This window comes from Harmonia axyridis, chromosome 4, assembly GCF_914767665.1.
Source record: "Harmonia axyridis chromosome 4, icHarAxyr1.1, whole genome shotgun sequence".
NCBI lineage: Eukaryota > Metazoa > Arthropoda > Insecta > Coleoptera > Coccinellidae > Harmonia > Harmonia axyridis.
In genome coordinates, this window is record NC_059504.1 from 33,510,464 (window position 1) to 33,525,140 (window position 14,677).

Here is a 14,677-nt window from a genome sequence, read left to right on the forward strand (position 1 = left end):
AATTATGCTCCCAAATTCAATAATTCAAGAGTTATTCGAGATTTTATGAATTTATGTAATACGTAGGTTCAATTTCCTTCGATCTGTTTCCAGACAAACTAGCAAAAATACTCTATGACCATAGAAATTTAAATATCTCATTACTTTACATGTGACAGGTGTTTTCTCAAAGCTACACTAATTTCATTTCACGAATTGAATTTCCGATAATGAATTAACAACATTTTGGATATACTTCTCTCCAATTATGTGGCAAACCAGTTCATTTCGGCACATCTTGTGGAACAAAATAGACTGGAACGGATTTATCTATTATCTGTCAAATTTGTTATACAGAAAACTGTTCTCACCCAACATTTTTCAATGCAAAAATCACTAATATATGTTTATGGAAATTTACGTTAATTTCAATAAAAATGCAGTGAATTCGGGAAATAATGTTTAAAACTCGTACAGAAGGCTTATTCTACCACTCGTTCATTTTGAACTCTTGGAAGAATATCAATAACTTCTGCACTTGTATTATAAATATCTAATTCTATATTCACGATGAATGCAATAGAATTATTGGTAGAACTCATCGAATTTTAAATCAGAAATTTCCTCATCTTCTTGAAAGGATGTTTCATACTTTATGAATATCCATTATAGATACTGGACTACCTACCTAGAAGATAAAAACCTGTACCTACCAAATGAGATAAAATCATGCAGGACTTCTTTGTGCCAATTCAATTCATATAAAAAGTGGTAGAATACATTTTATGAATTCAGAGAAAATCAGAGTGGTGATGAAAAGGAAGTAACAGAAAGTTTGAAACATACTTCCGAAATATCTTCTCGTCAATTGGTGGTAAATGTGGATATTTCTGATTGAATGCTCGACAAGTTCTCGAAACAATTATGTTGCATTCACCGTGGATATGGAATAGATCCAGAATTTCATTATTTGAATAACGGGGATTCATATCGTGAAATTATAATCTACTATAGTCCATTCAGGAATTATTGACATCCCGGGTGGCTGTGGAAAATCGAAATAAAGTTGTTACTGGCTCATTCAGTAACATTTTAAATTGCAGATTTCGGGTTGGCATTGAAAATGTCATATACAGGAGGTTAGATTGTTGAGTTTGTTTGTGTTATTGGTTTTGATCCAAGAAATTTTGAAACTAAAAAGTTGTATCAATTTGAAACACACATTGATTAGTTTATTTGAGTATTTCTCACAGTACTGTTTGAAAAAAGAAGAAGGCAAGTTATTACAGCCTGGATTATTAGTTGAAGAAAACCTGTGCAATACGATTTTACATTCAAAGAATCATTGAATGATTTGATTTTTTCCAAAAGCTACCAATATATTAGTCTGGATAAAATTTGACCAAAAAGCATCTGGATTTTAATCAATCAAAGACAACATACATAAAATTAATGGGTTACAAATTCAAAACAGTTAATAAAAGGAAAATTCTTATTGATAAACAGAAAAATATAATAAGTTGAGTACGATTTTATGGCGAATACAGAGAATATTTGCAACAAAATGTGAAATTCATTTATTTGGAGGAAACTTATTGAAAATGGCAGTCTTATTCAACAGTGAACTCTAGAAAGAAAACAAAAAGTTTTTCGAGTATATTCAAGGGTCAAAGTAGAAGGAACACTATTTTGAATGCCGGATTGATGGATTTTACCTGGATGTTTTGATTTGACAGTTGTGATCATGAGCATTATATAAATTTATGAAGGGAGAATTATTTTATAATTGGATTGCTAAATTAATACCTTTTCTGCATATAATTGAAATAATGTGTTCACAGCTCAAATGATGAATTTCAAAAATTCATGGAATATGACCGAAGTTATATTATACCAAGCTTCATGAAAAAGATCAAAGGCATTGCCTCTATAGTTTATTTATATTATATTTTGAAATTAAGTATTGTTTTATCTGTTTCTTGTTCTTCAATGAGTAATTCAAAAATCTAATAAATTCTAATTGCTTCATAGAATTTTTTTGGTATTCAATTGAAAAATATATTCAGAAGAGTAAATTTAAGAATTTCTTCACATCGTAAAAACTTAAAGATAATAACAGAATGCAATAAAATTTTAAAATTCACAAATTAAAAATAATTTGCAAAAATGCTTTCAGTGAGTGAATCAAAGCTGTTATGGGGAAAATACTTGATGTAATTGATTAGTAAATGGTATAAAAGCATTTCAATAAAAAACTTGAGTGTACAAATAGTATCTATAATTTTCATACAATTTTAATCAATCATTCATGTCATGACCAGATTCAATAAATAGTGACTTTAGAAAGTAATTTACACATCGGCTGATAAATTGGTTCCAATTTTAAAAGTAACAGTATAACTGTGATGTTAAAATTCTTTATATACTAAATGAATTCTTTGAATTTTATTTCTGTCTTATTATGATATGGCTCTTCCATTCACTAAGCTACACTATTTAAATTTATCAACCAGTTTTTTCTGTTTTCTTCACCAGTTTGGACACCACAGTTAAAATGATCCATAAGAGTTATATGATTAGAATTTTGCAAGCAGGTTGGTATCCAGTGCCCATCAAGAATGCAACAATTATTGAAGAGCCTTTGGTGAAAAGGAATATGCATATTTAATGATATTCAATGGGATCTTCCATTGTCGATTCTTTAAAGAATTGATATCTCTTCATTGGATTTCCTTGAAATATGATAGCATTCCATTAAATTTTTACATTATAGAACCTGAATTCCATTTTATGGAATCATAACTGTATGCGCCCCTTCGTAATTTAAAAAGTATGGGATTTTTGGAATAAAAAAATTATGAAAATAATATAAACTGATTATTTCTATGATGGATCATAGCAATTTTCAGTGATATTTTTGTAAATAGAAATAAAGCCGCGACTAGACGTTCAAGGCCTACTTCGATGTCAATAATTCCTGAATGGACTATAGCTTCAATAATAAGTACACCTGTCACTTCGAAATAATTGCATATTTTAATTTCTATGATCATAGAATACTGATTTGAAACGCATTCTTGAAACAAATTGAATGAAATTGACCCTACGTATACCATAAATTCATAAAATCTCGAATAACTCTTGAATTATTGAATTTGAGAGCATAATCATACGAAATCACAAAAAATAGGGTTCTAATTTGAAAATCGAAAGTTATGATCAAATTTTGTTCACAATTTTTGGCACTATATTTGAAACACCCTGTTATGATATTTTTCAAATTCAATATATGCACGATATTCCAACATTCTTGTTTGAGAAAGTGAATTGAGAATAAGCATTGGATATTCACATTAAAAATAATTCACGTAAGTTTGACTAAGGAAATTCGATCTTTTTTACGGTTTTTTCTTAATATTTTGAAAACTATGAGGACTAACGCAATAACTTTAGCAAAGAGTAATTGAGAATAAGAATCTTGATAATATCTTAGTCATAAAATGAAAAAGAAAGTTCTTTTTGAAAAAAAATTTGTAATTCTTCCATAACCGGAAGTGCCGGAACTTCGAAAATATTTTAGCTGAATAGGGCATCATGAACAATGTGTCATATTTCGAATTTTTAGATTCCAAATCGGCCCCATTCTCCAGAAACGTCTAATAGGCCGTCGAAAAACTTGAAAAACCTTGTATATATCGATATATTATATTAGAAAAAATTTCTATTAATATTAGATACTTCTAAAATGAATTTTTAAGAAAATATAGCACTTTTAAAACCCTCTTTCTTCACTTATGATTCCGTTATTGGAACTGAATATGAGGAAAACACTACTTTAGTCTCAAAGGGTGCAATTCGCACATGAATGACGAGCGTTCAAAAGCTCCTGACGTCTGGTCTTTGTTTTCCTCATGTTAGTCCGCAGGCTCTTTTATACTCTTAGGCCCAGTTTCACCAAATGCTTTAATCTTGACTTAGCTCTTAAGTGAGGCCTTAGATCACGATTAATGTAATGTAGCGTTTCACCACACTCCAAAGCGCCATTTAATCGACCAATCGCGATTTAGCACTAATCGGCCATTTTTGGAGGATTATAACCTTTAAAGTTGAGATTAATAATTATGTATCAGTATGGAACTCTTGTCTATGTAATGATTTTTCTGGAATTTTCTAATTTTTGGGTCAATTTTATCGAAATATGACTATATGTATAGGCTCAATATTTCCCATTCAAAATACACGTAAACTTTGTTTTTGTGTTTTATGAAATTTATTGCAAAGAATAATTTATTGATATGTTTGATTGAAATATTATTCAAGAAGCAGTTAAACTTGTTAATCAAAATAAATAAGTTAATAAAATTACTTATATAGTTTTTTTTCCAGACTGTGTGGTTTTGTGAAATGGGATAATTTCTTTTTAACTTCTGCAAGTTTCCGACATTTCGCAGCACATCACTCGACATTTTCGGCAAAAATTAACTTTGTTTTTTGTTTACAAGATGACAAATGATTTGAAATGTTATGAGTTATGTATGAATGACACCTGACACCTAGCGCCAATGGTGGTCATCACTGCTTATACGATACAGAACACTGTATAACTTTTTGTTCACAACGTTGCCAAATGGTTTGACTATTTAATCGCGATTTGGTTAATCGCGATCATCTTCGGACGGGTTGATGCTTGGTGAAACAGAAAACACTGTTAAGCCTGCTTTAGTAACAAGCGGAGTTTAATCAATCTGGGATCAAGTGCTGTTTGGTGAAACTGGGCCTTAAACACAAACCTCTGATCTTCATGGGCGCATTTGGTGCGTGAATGAAGTGCTCGATAGATTAAGAAAAATGCGAAGCACTGACGTGAGGTCCTGAATTTTTGGGCGCTTTTTCATTCATGCACCAATTGTATACTCTTGGGTACCAGATGACTTTATATGTATAGGTGTATGTGGCATCCAAGGGCGCAATAAATGAACGAAGGCTACTGGCATTATTTTAGTGATTTCCTAATTTTTTCTATATTCTGTTTGAATTTTCTTTGATTCTGACGCCACTATTAACATGAAATTTTGCTCGAAGCTTGGAATTTTTATTCTGTACCGGCTGAATGTTTTGAGTTGAATCAGCCAAAGAAATCATTTTTAATTGATGAGGTGTTTTGAACAAAAAATACAAAGAACAACTAATGTCGCCATTTTCACATGATCAATGATTGTACCAACATGTAGTGAAAACAAACAGTTCATTGGAAAACTTCAAAATTTCATGTGAATGATTATTAATATGATAGATAGGTACGTTAGGGACATTCAGGCGGTAAATTTAAATTCTATGCAAAGCTGTCTGTGATAAATCGTGAAAATTGTTCGTCCCCTCACGTCTATATACACAAAAACACAAAAAAAAACCGGAATTCCCATTCGAAATTTCAAAGTTGACCCCCAACAAGGTTGATTGGTAGAGGTTTTAGCATAAGTAGACTTCCCCCTCAAAACCATCAATCTTTTGTTCGAAATTTTTTTCCGTAAGATGTATGCTTTTTGAGATTTTTTTTACTGATTCAATTTGGAATATTCACCCGGTCTATACATGTAGAATTTAAAATGTAACTAATATTAGATTTTTGTAAGGATATTCTGCTCAAATTTGTCGGCGTGTACACGTTGTATTCACGTTAATATTCAGTACTTTTTTTATATTCTTGAAGAAAATTCTATGTTTCTGGCTACGCGATCAATCTGAAATTTTGCATTGAGTTTGAAATTGCCATTCTTCATCCAAATGCGAATTTTCATGTTGATCGGTTATGTAGTTTCGAAATAATCAGGTAAACAATATTTAAAACGCTTTTGAGATGTGAACCTTTATGTCAAAAATTTCAAGTTTTCAGTTCTTTTCGTTCGGCCGTTATCTTGTTACAGACAGAAAGTCAGACGGATAATCAAAGTTTGAGATTTATCGTTTAGGACTATTCTCGGCTCAGAATTCGAAAATCATAGACATTGGGACGAATTCACGTTCGGACAACAGACGCTCAAAAATCATTCGCGTAAAAGTTAGTGTCTGTAGCGACGTCAGAAGTAAGAACCATAAAATCCAAGCAGAATTTCGGTTCAAATGAGAAAAGCACTAATATGAATACGCTTTCGTTCAATTTTCGAAGGGTTTTATAAGACTTTGATTGATCGATCAACTCGATGATTGTAGCTTGAAATCTATAGAAGTGTCAAAAATGAACACAGATGAGTTTTGAACGAGCCAAACGATACTATGTCGAAAAAAAAATTGAAAATTTCAGCTCATAACAGTAATAGAGAACAATGGTGAAACAGCCTGTTAACAGTTCTTATGTAGACTTATGTACCAACTGTAGGTAGGCACTATTTAATGCATAATTATTCGTTTCCTTAAAGAATTCATTAAAATTTGTTAATTTTCGGTTCTTATTTTGGTCAAATGAAATATATTATTATGCAGACGCCAGTAAGTGATTTAAGCTTTGGAAAATCATTTTACAGACGCCTTCGGTCTATCAACCGGTAAACAAGACCTGTCGTCCTGAAGACTGATACCGTAAGTAATCCAGAAATATGGATAGCACCAAAACTCATTTAAAAAAAATATGTTATTTCGACACATTTTATTTATAAAAAAAGATATTTCTTCTCACCAGCTCCTATCCTATCCTTCATTTCCGTGTAGTTTGGTCCCAGTTTGTTTATGGAGCAGTTCGTGAGGTGTCGGAATGGGTTCGTCAAATCCTTCAAGTTAAATTTGTCAGTTCCGAACCTAGCCAAGCCCTCTTTGTACATGTATATGGTCATTGGATGATACGATGGTATGCACACATACAATCTCAGGTCGAATTTGTAACCACCGATCAGAAGGGGTTTCTCGATGTACTTCTGAACGATAGTGTTGTTATCGTAGTTGAGATCACTCAACCGCTTCAAAAAATATAATAGTAATTGTGGTAAGTGAATTATACGATTTTATTGATAGTTATATACACTATAAGAGAGGCAACTGACAGTTACCAGACGTTGTTTGTGCTCGAGCAATAGCTAGTGTAAGCAATGAAATTAAAGGCTGGTCAAGAAACTTGCATCTTGAGTTGTGTATTATATTTTTTCCACTACGAAAATTGATTTTCAGTTACTTTCTTTTTGATTAATTCATTTAAGAATTCATATACTTTCATTTAATTCCAAAGAAAATGAAATTCAAGAAGCAGCAAATACTGTATGTGAATTCCTTTTACCGGAGAACTCTAAAAAACGTTACCAAACAGCATGTTTTAAAATGTGGTGCCTATAAATGAATTCAACAGATTATACAACTCACGTTCTGATAAACCTATAGAATCCGTAAATTTCCCATAGTTACGGCGTATTGATAAGTGAATATACCACTTGAAGATGTGGCTTAATTGTTTTGGTGTTTCGCCTCCTGCAATATTGTGGTTTCCATAGTACCATTCTTGGACGTTCGCCAAAAAATAGAAGTCAAGCTTAGTGAAATGTCATTGAATCATCAAAATGCAGTGCTTTGGTTATAATTATTGAAATTATTCGTTATATAATCGTAACGAATACCACATGAGCATAGACAATATTTTTCGATTATACGAACCTCTTCACTCGACGTAATTCGCGAATCGGTGTATAATCGAATATTGTCTATGCTCTTGTGATATTATAAGCGATTATATCAGGTACAATAATGCTGGCCTAGTTCATGGTCAAATAATTAAAGTCGCCAGCAAGTTTAAGGTGCGAATTTTCCATGTTGATGTCAATGGTGTTCATTGAAGACAATATGAATAAGTATTTCGAAATTTGCAAAACTAATAACTTTTTTGAAGAATGAGAGTATAATTCTAGAAAATCGATTTTTTTTACCAGTGAAGAAATAAATAGATTTTTTGTGGAGACTGATGTCAATGATTCGACGTAACGCCCAATGATCTCTCACGGTCACTTGTAGATTCGGCAAGATTACCTAATTTTCTATTGATGAAGGTAGTTATATAATAGAAATAGCCGGTGCTTTTTGTTCTCAGGTACTATATTACATGTTTGTGAATAATGTTCAAAATTTGAGAATGACAAGGTGCAGTAAAAAGAAATGCATTAATTTTGCATGAAAAACAACGCTTTAATAACCATAGTTAGGTAAAATATGAGCTGTTTTGTTCGATAACTTGTTGCTATTTTGAAAGTAATAACATTATGCTTTTCTCATAGAAGCCCTCGTCCCTATTGGGAAAAAATTGACACAGTCGATTTACACAAGCCTCTGTAGAAGCGAATTTTTCACCAGCATGTTCGCCATGGACAGGAACAGATGGTAATCACTTGGTGCCAGGTCCGAACTATAAGGTAGATGCATAAGAACCTCCCAACCAAGCTCCCGGAGCTTCTGGCGAGTCACTATATCTATGTGTGGCCTGGCATTATCCTGAGTGAACACAATTTCTCTCCTATTGGCCAAAGCTGGCCGCTTCTGGGCGATTGTTTCCTTCAAACGGTCTAATTATTGACAGTACAGTTCTGAGTTAACAATTGTGCCGTAGGGAAGCAGCTCATAGTAGCTAATTTCACCGGCTCACCGCGTTTCGACCACGACCCTTTTCGCTTGACGTTGTCGTATGTGTTCTGTACGGTAATAAAATCTAATTCGATCCAATGACAGTTGTTTGAAATTAATATCGACCTGTCCGAGCATTTCTATCGAAAAACTTTATCTCATCTGTTTCGTTTTCAAATGGCCACCCTGTATAATGATTTACAGTGGAGTGGAAAAGCAAACAAGGGGGAAGGAAGGAGTGGCAATCGCAGTATCTGTGAGGTACCAAAGCAATATTAAAGAATGCAATTACGTGTCTTCGAGAATTCTGGTCTTAAGGATGGAAGCGGAAGGCCAAATCTTGAATATATTATCGATTTATTCTCCTGAGGACAACAAGCCTAGAGAAGAGAGGGAGAATTTCTATGATCAGTTGCAAAATATAGTTCAGTCACTTCCAACTGACCAACCGTTGGTAATACTTGGTGATTTCAACGCCCGCATCGGAAATGGGATAGTGCCTGGAATCAAGCAGAAATTCAATGAAACCATTTTGAATAATAATGGAGACCTAATGTACCTATGTACTTTCAACGAGTTACGAATCAACAACACCTTTTATGACCATAAAGACCAATATAAATTCACGTTCTGTAACTCCAGGGGCCAGAGATCTACAATTGATTATGTTGTTACTAACAGATGCATACACCCACTTCAGATACTGGACGTCAGAACTCTGAATTCGGTCAATGTAGGCAGCGATCACAGTTTATTACTTGCAAAGATCAGAATGAAATTCATACCCAAAAAGAGTCCAGTACAAGTATATGAGGAAGCAAAAATAAACATCGAATCACTGTGGGACTCGTCAATTAGGCAATTATACGAAGATAGATTGAAAGAGAAAATTCTCGAAAACCCAATAGGAGAAGAGGATAATATTAACGCTTCCTGGGAGAAACTAAAGAACAACATTAGATCAGCCGCCCATGAAGCCCTAGGCACCCGAATTCTAAAAAGGAATAAGAACACTAGAACAGACAGGACCCCATATTTTCGCCCAGAGATTAAAGAAAAATGTAAAGAAAAGAAAAAAGCACATCTGACTTGAAGAACATTGAAAACATCAGAATCCTACGAAAGATATAAACAAATCCGACATGAGACCACAGCACTGGTGAGACGAATAAAAACCCATCACTGGAAATTTTCTCAAGACGCTTGGAGGATGATTTTTACGGAGTACAAAAACAAATTTGGCGTTTCATTCGAACCCAGAGAAAAGAGATTAATGATCTGGTCGAAACGAATCAGATAGAACGACAAACCTGGGTTGAATACCCAACTGAATTGTATAAGGCAGAAGAAATTGAGACTGCACTAAATGTACCCGAAATAGTAATGGACAACAACATTCAAATTGAGACAGCCGATGTACTTACAGCTCTCCGAAAATTGAAGAACAGAAAGAGCCCAGGACCGGATGGAATTCCTAACGAATTACTCAAATATGGGGGACAACATCTCACTCAGCAGTTAGTATCACTCATTAAAAGTATCATCTACCATCATAGAATACCTGACGATGGCGAAGAAGCGACACCATCCTGATATTTAAAAAAGGAGACAAAAAAGTGCCCTCGAATTACAGAGGTATTAATCTTCTCAGCACCACACTGGAACTTACCACTAAAGTCATGGCCAACAAAATTATCAGCTTAACATCCTTAGCAGACGAACAGCAGGGATTCAGAACGGGTAGATGATTCACGGATGCGGTGTTTGTTTTAAGACAAATCAAGGAAAAATCAATAGAATATAACAGGCCAGCATATATGTGCTTTGTTGACTTAGAAAAAGCGTTCGATCGTGTGCAGTTAAAGGACGTCTTGCACCTACTTTACAACAGGCAGATACCGCATAACCTCATTCAGACCGTTCAGAACGTATACAAGGAAAATTGGATTCGGGCGAGAATAAACGGGACCTTGACTGAGCCAATTGCAGTGCCGTGGCATTCGACAGGGAGATTCCTTGAGCCCTCTCCTCTTTTACATCATTATGGACGAGGTGATAGGGAATGTACGGACACTAAAGGGATACGGAATGGGCGACCGTGAAATGAAAATTCTCTGCTATGCCGACGACGCCGTACTGGTGGCTGAGAGTGAAGACGACCTCCAACGGCTGTTACATCGATTCAATTGCACTGCCAAATCATTCAATATGACAATATCAACCCAGAAAACCAAATGCATGACAACATCAAAAACACCATCAGGCTGTGGTGATGTTGAGGAGAAAGTGAGGGCACAAACTGTGAGGGCAACAAGAGTTGCGGGATGTTTGAGTGACACGGTATGGCGAATTAAAAATATCGAAGTGGAAACAAAGGCGAGAATTTATAAAGCAGTAGTAAGACCAACTATGACATACACCGCTGAAACTCGACCAGACACAGCGAGGACAAGACAACTACTGGAGACCACCGAAATGAGGGTACTTCGCAGAATAGCTGGAAAGACACTATTCGACCGGGAGAGAAGTGAAAATATAAGGAGAACATGCGGGGTGTAAAATATCAATGAGTGGGTATTGGGTCGAAAGAGAGAATGGAACGACCACATAAGTAGAATGGACGAGGAAAGGATGGTCAGAATTGCACGCGATAAATCACCACTAGGTCGCAGAAGTTTAGGACGCCCTCGAAAGCGATGGAGCGACAATTTGTCAGTGTAGGCAGAGATTCGACGGAAAGAAACAGGCGAATCGCCTAAAATGAAGAATGAAGAAGAAGAAGAAGAAGATCCTTCGTGACATGAACTTACATCTAAAGGATAAGTCATAAAATAGAAACAAAATACAATCATTCAACAATACAATCATTCAACAATACAATCATCAAAGTAATCGTTTACTCTGTAATAACACTTCTGTATCGATAAGTTGTTGATAGATTTTTTGAACTCCACATAGTTCAGAGATCGAATTTTATATTGCAATTTCCTCTATACCATTGTGCGAACTCACGACTAAAATCGTATGTGTGCACAGATCAAGGCCCGGTGCACACATCCGACTTTTGCAGTCACGACACCGTTGCTGTGTCGTACTTGCGACCTGTGGTACAAAGAATCAAATGGGAGCATGCACACTACCCGCCGTGCAGTTGCGACGTCGTAACTGCCAGCCTACGGTCGTTTTTTGGTAGCATGTCCCTCTAGGCCGCAACTGTGCCGCAGTCGTACATGCGATCTCTCAGTACTCTTTTCTATATTGGCCTGTGCACACATACGACTTTTGTCGTGAGTTCGCACAATGGCAGAGAGGGAATTGGATATCGATTTCTTCATTGAAGATGAGATGATGTCATCAGAAAAATTTATTGGGTAGTACTATGTTGTTCTCATCAATTCTTCGAACAACAGGATTTTCAACAATTCATCTCTATTTCTCATGATCGGTGAGTCCGCTGGTAGCCTATATATTTGCTTCCGAACGATTTTATCATTGTCTATAGTTATTGCGAAAGTAATAAAGTGTCTTATTTTAAACTCTTATAAAAATTTAAATTCAATTTTTGAAACAGCTAGAGATTTCAAGATCATATGAGTGACAGTTTCGTAGAAATCATGAAAAACTGAAAAAGTTTTAAATTTTTATGATCCAACAAATACAATGCGCACTAGTTTCCCATTCAGCATCGTGAATGTAATACTTTCTGGACTTATTTGATTATAATCAAATAAGTCCAGAAAATATTACATTCACGATGCTGAATGGGAAACTAGTGCGCATTGAATTGATCCGGCTCCGCAACCACGACGGTTAGTATGTAGTGTGCATTGAATAGGTACGACACCGCAACGGGTGTCGTAACTGCAAAAGTCGGATGTGTGCACCGGGCCCAATATAGAAAAGAGTACTGAGAGATCGCATGTACGACTGCGGCCCAGTTGCGGCCTAGAGGGACATGCTAAGAAAAAACGACCGCATGATGGCAGTTACGACGTCGCAACGGCACGGCGGGTAGTGTGCATGCTCCCATTTGATTCTTTGTACCACAGGCCGCAAGTACGACACAGCAACGGTGTTGCAACTACAAAAGTCGGATGTGTGCACCGGGCCTTATTTTTCTTCAGAGATTTTATCACATCTAATACCTCACACTGCAACACAGGATGAAAGAAAAATGTTGTATTCAACAAACATGAGGTGGTGCATGAAGACGACAAAGAGCCCTGGTGATAACGGTGGAGTGCGGTTTCTGTTATTGTTGAAAAGTAATCGGCGAACACCTCCGCCAATTCACTAGCATCATCATGTAGGACGCCGTCGATATTGAGTGAGATAGGCTTGATTCTACCACCTCGTCCTGTTAAGTTATTCACAATCGATCAGAGTGTTCGATTCTTGTTGTCAGAATTATTGATTATTTCACTATGAAACTTAAGTTTGGCATATTTGATCATTGAAATATAGGACAAATTGGCCTGCTTGTATTAAAAGAAATCTGACTTTTGATATTCAAGTGTAACCAGTATATGTTCATAAGTTCGCGTTTAGCAAGAACTATCTCTTTAGTAATCCATCTCTTCGCTTGGTGATTGCAAATAGTTGACTTCATTAGGGGACAACAAAGTTCAAAAGTGTCACGTATTGTGGAAACAAATGCTTCGAAACACTTATCAACATCAACATTTTCATAAATTGCATGAAAATCGCAATTTGAAATCTGAGATACAACGTTGTGGAGGTTTCCTGGCTCCTAAAATATTTCAACGAACTTGGACTATCTATACTTAATCTAACATGAAATCGCAACAATATAGCTCGGTGGACACTAATACAAGGTTCAAAAACTTCTACATCAAAATCAGATTGGTTAGCAATGGTAAGAACATAGTCGACTTTGGAGATGGACGTATGACCAGTTATATCAGTAAACATCCTAGTTGGATCTTGTGTGGAAAGACTAAGATGATAACAATTTATCAAATCAAACAATAGCTACGGTGCACATAGGTCAATTTTAACGATCTACGCGGCCAAAAATATTTTCTCACTTTTATCATTTATATTCGGTATTTATCGTTTCTATGTAGTATTATATGTCTGATTAAAGATTTTTTAATCAGTCCATCTCGTAAAATATAAATAAAAAAACATTGGAATAGAAAAAAAAAGTCGTCTTGGGATTCCGTAAATAAAAAGCCGTGATATTCAATACAAATGTTGGATTTATTTCATTTTCACGTTGAGTGAAACAATTTCTCCTCAAAATAACATAAAAAATACATATAATTATCTTTATACAGTAATAATATTTTTATTCTATTAAAGAGTCATCTTCCTCGCAATCTGAATCGGGTTCGAGTTGGAATCTTCCGCCAATAGCATTTCTATTGTTTCAGGACAAAAACTTTTTGATATTGATTTTTTTTTGGGCCTCAGACTGCTTATCAATGGAGCCGAAGTCAATAGTAATCTGTGATATACATCAAGGTTGCATTATTCTCTAAAAAATTTTCTAGCGAATTTCTCACGATACACGCGGAAATATTTATTACGCGCTTCTACAGCCTCCTCCGATAATTGACCTATTGGTAGCAAAGCTTTTTCAATGATAGTTGCTCCATGTATTAAAATTTTATGCATAGTCGGTGTCATAGGGTGCCATCCATATAAGTCTATAATGCAGTTTCTTCTGCGTATTTTTCGTATTTTTGAGTATCAATTCTATGGCCACTTGAAATAGTCTCTAATATAACTTTTAATCTGTAAATTAATTCGTAGTTTATACTGGTTATGTCTGCCGCCAATTGGGGATTTGCGAAAAATCCTCTACTGTTATTACCATCATTGGTATTTCCAAAATTTGTTTTAGGCATGTCCACGAGTAATCCAGTTTCAATCCGAAACCTCTTTTGGATGTGCTTTTTTGTTTGTGCTTCTTGTTCTTTCTCTTGGTCAGTCCTTCTCTCTCTATATTTTTTAACAGGTAATTTATGCGCCAAATATAAAACACTTTCAAATAGTCTAATTCTGGCGTGCAAGACCGAGAGTCCAAAATTAAATCCGGTTGAACTTGATGTCTCCTTTTTATCAATTTTGTTGAAGTCTT

The 14,677-nt window shown here is 35.1% G+C and overlaps 1 protein-coding gene across 5 annotated transcripts in view; it reads right to left on the reverse strand.

Moving 5' to 3' along the window:
* LOC123678079 (probable tubulin polyglutamylase TTLL2) overlaps window positions 1–14,677 on the reverse strand; it is a 104,822-nt gene that overhangs the window by 51,006 nt on the left and 39,139 nt on the right. For all 5 annotated transcript variants that reach the window (XM_045614876.1, XM_045614873.1, XM_045614877.1 and 2 more), the window contains one exon: window positions 6,653–6,929. In XM_045614876.1, coding sequence (XP_045470832.1) covers window positions 6,653–6,929 — 277 coding nt within the window. The remainder of the gene's footprint in view (window positions 1–6,652; window positions 6,930–14,677) is intronic.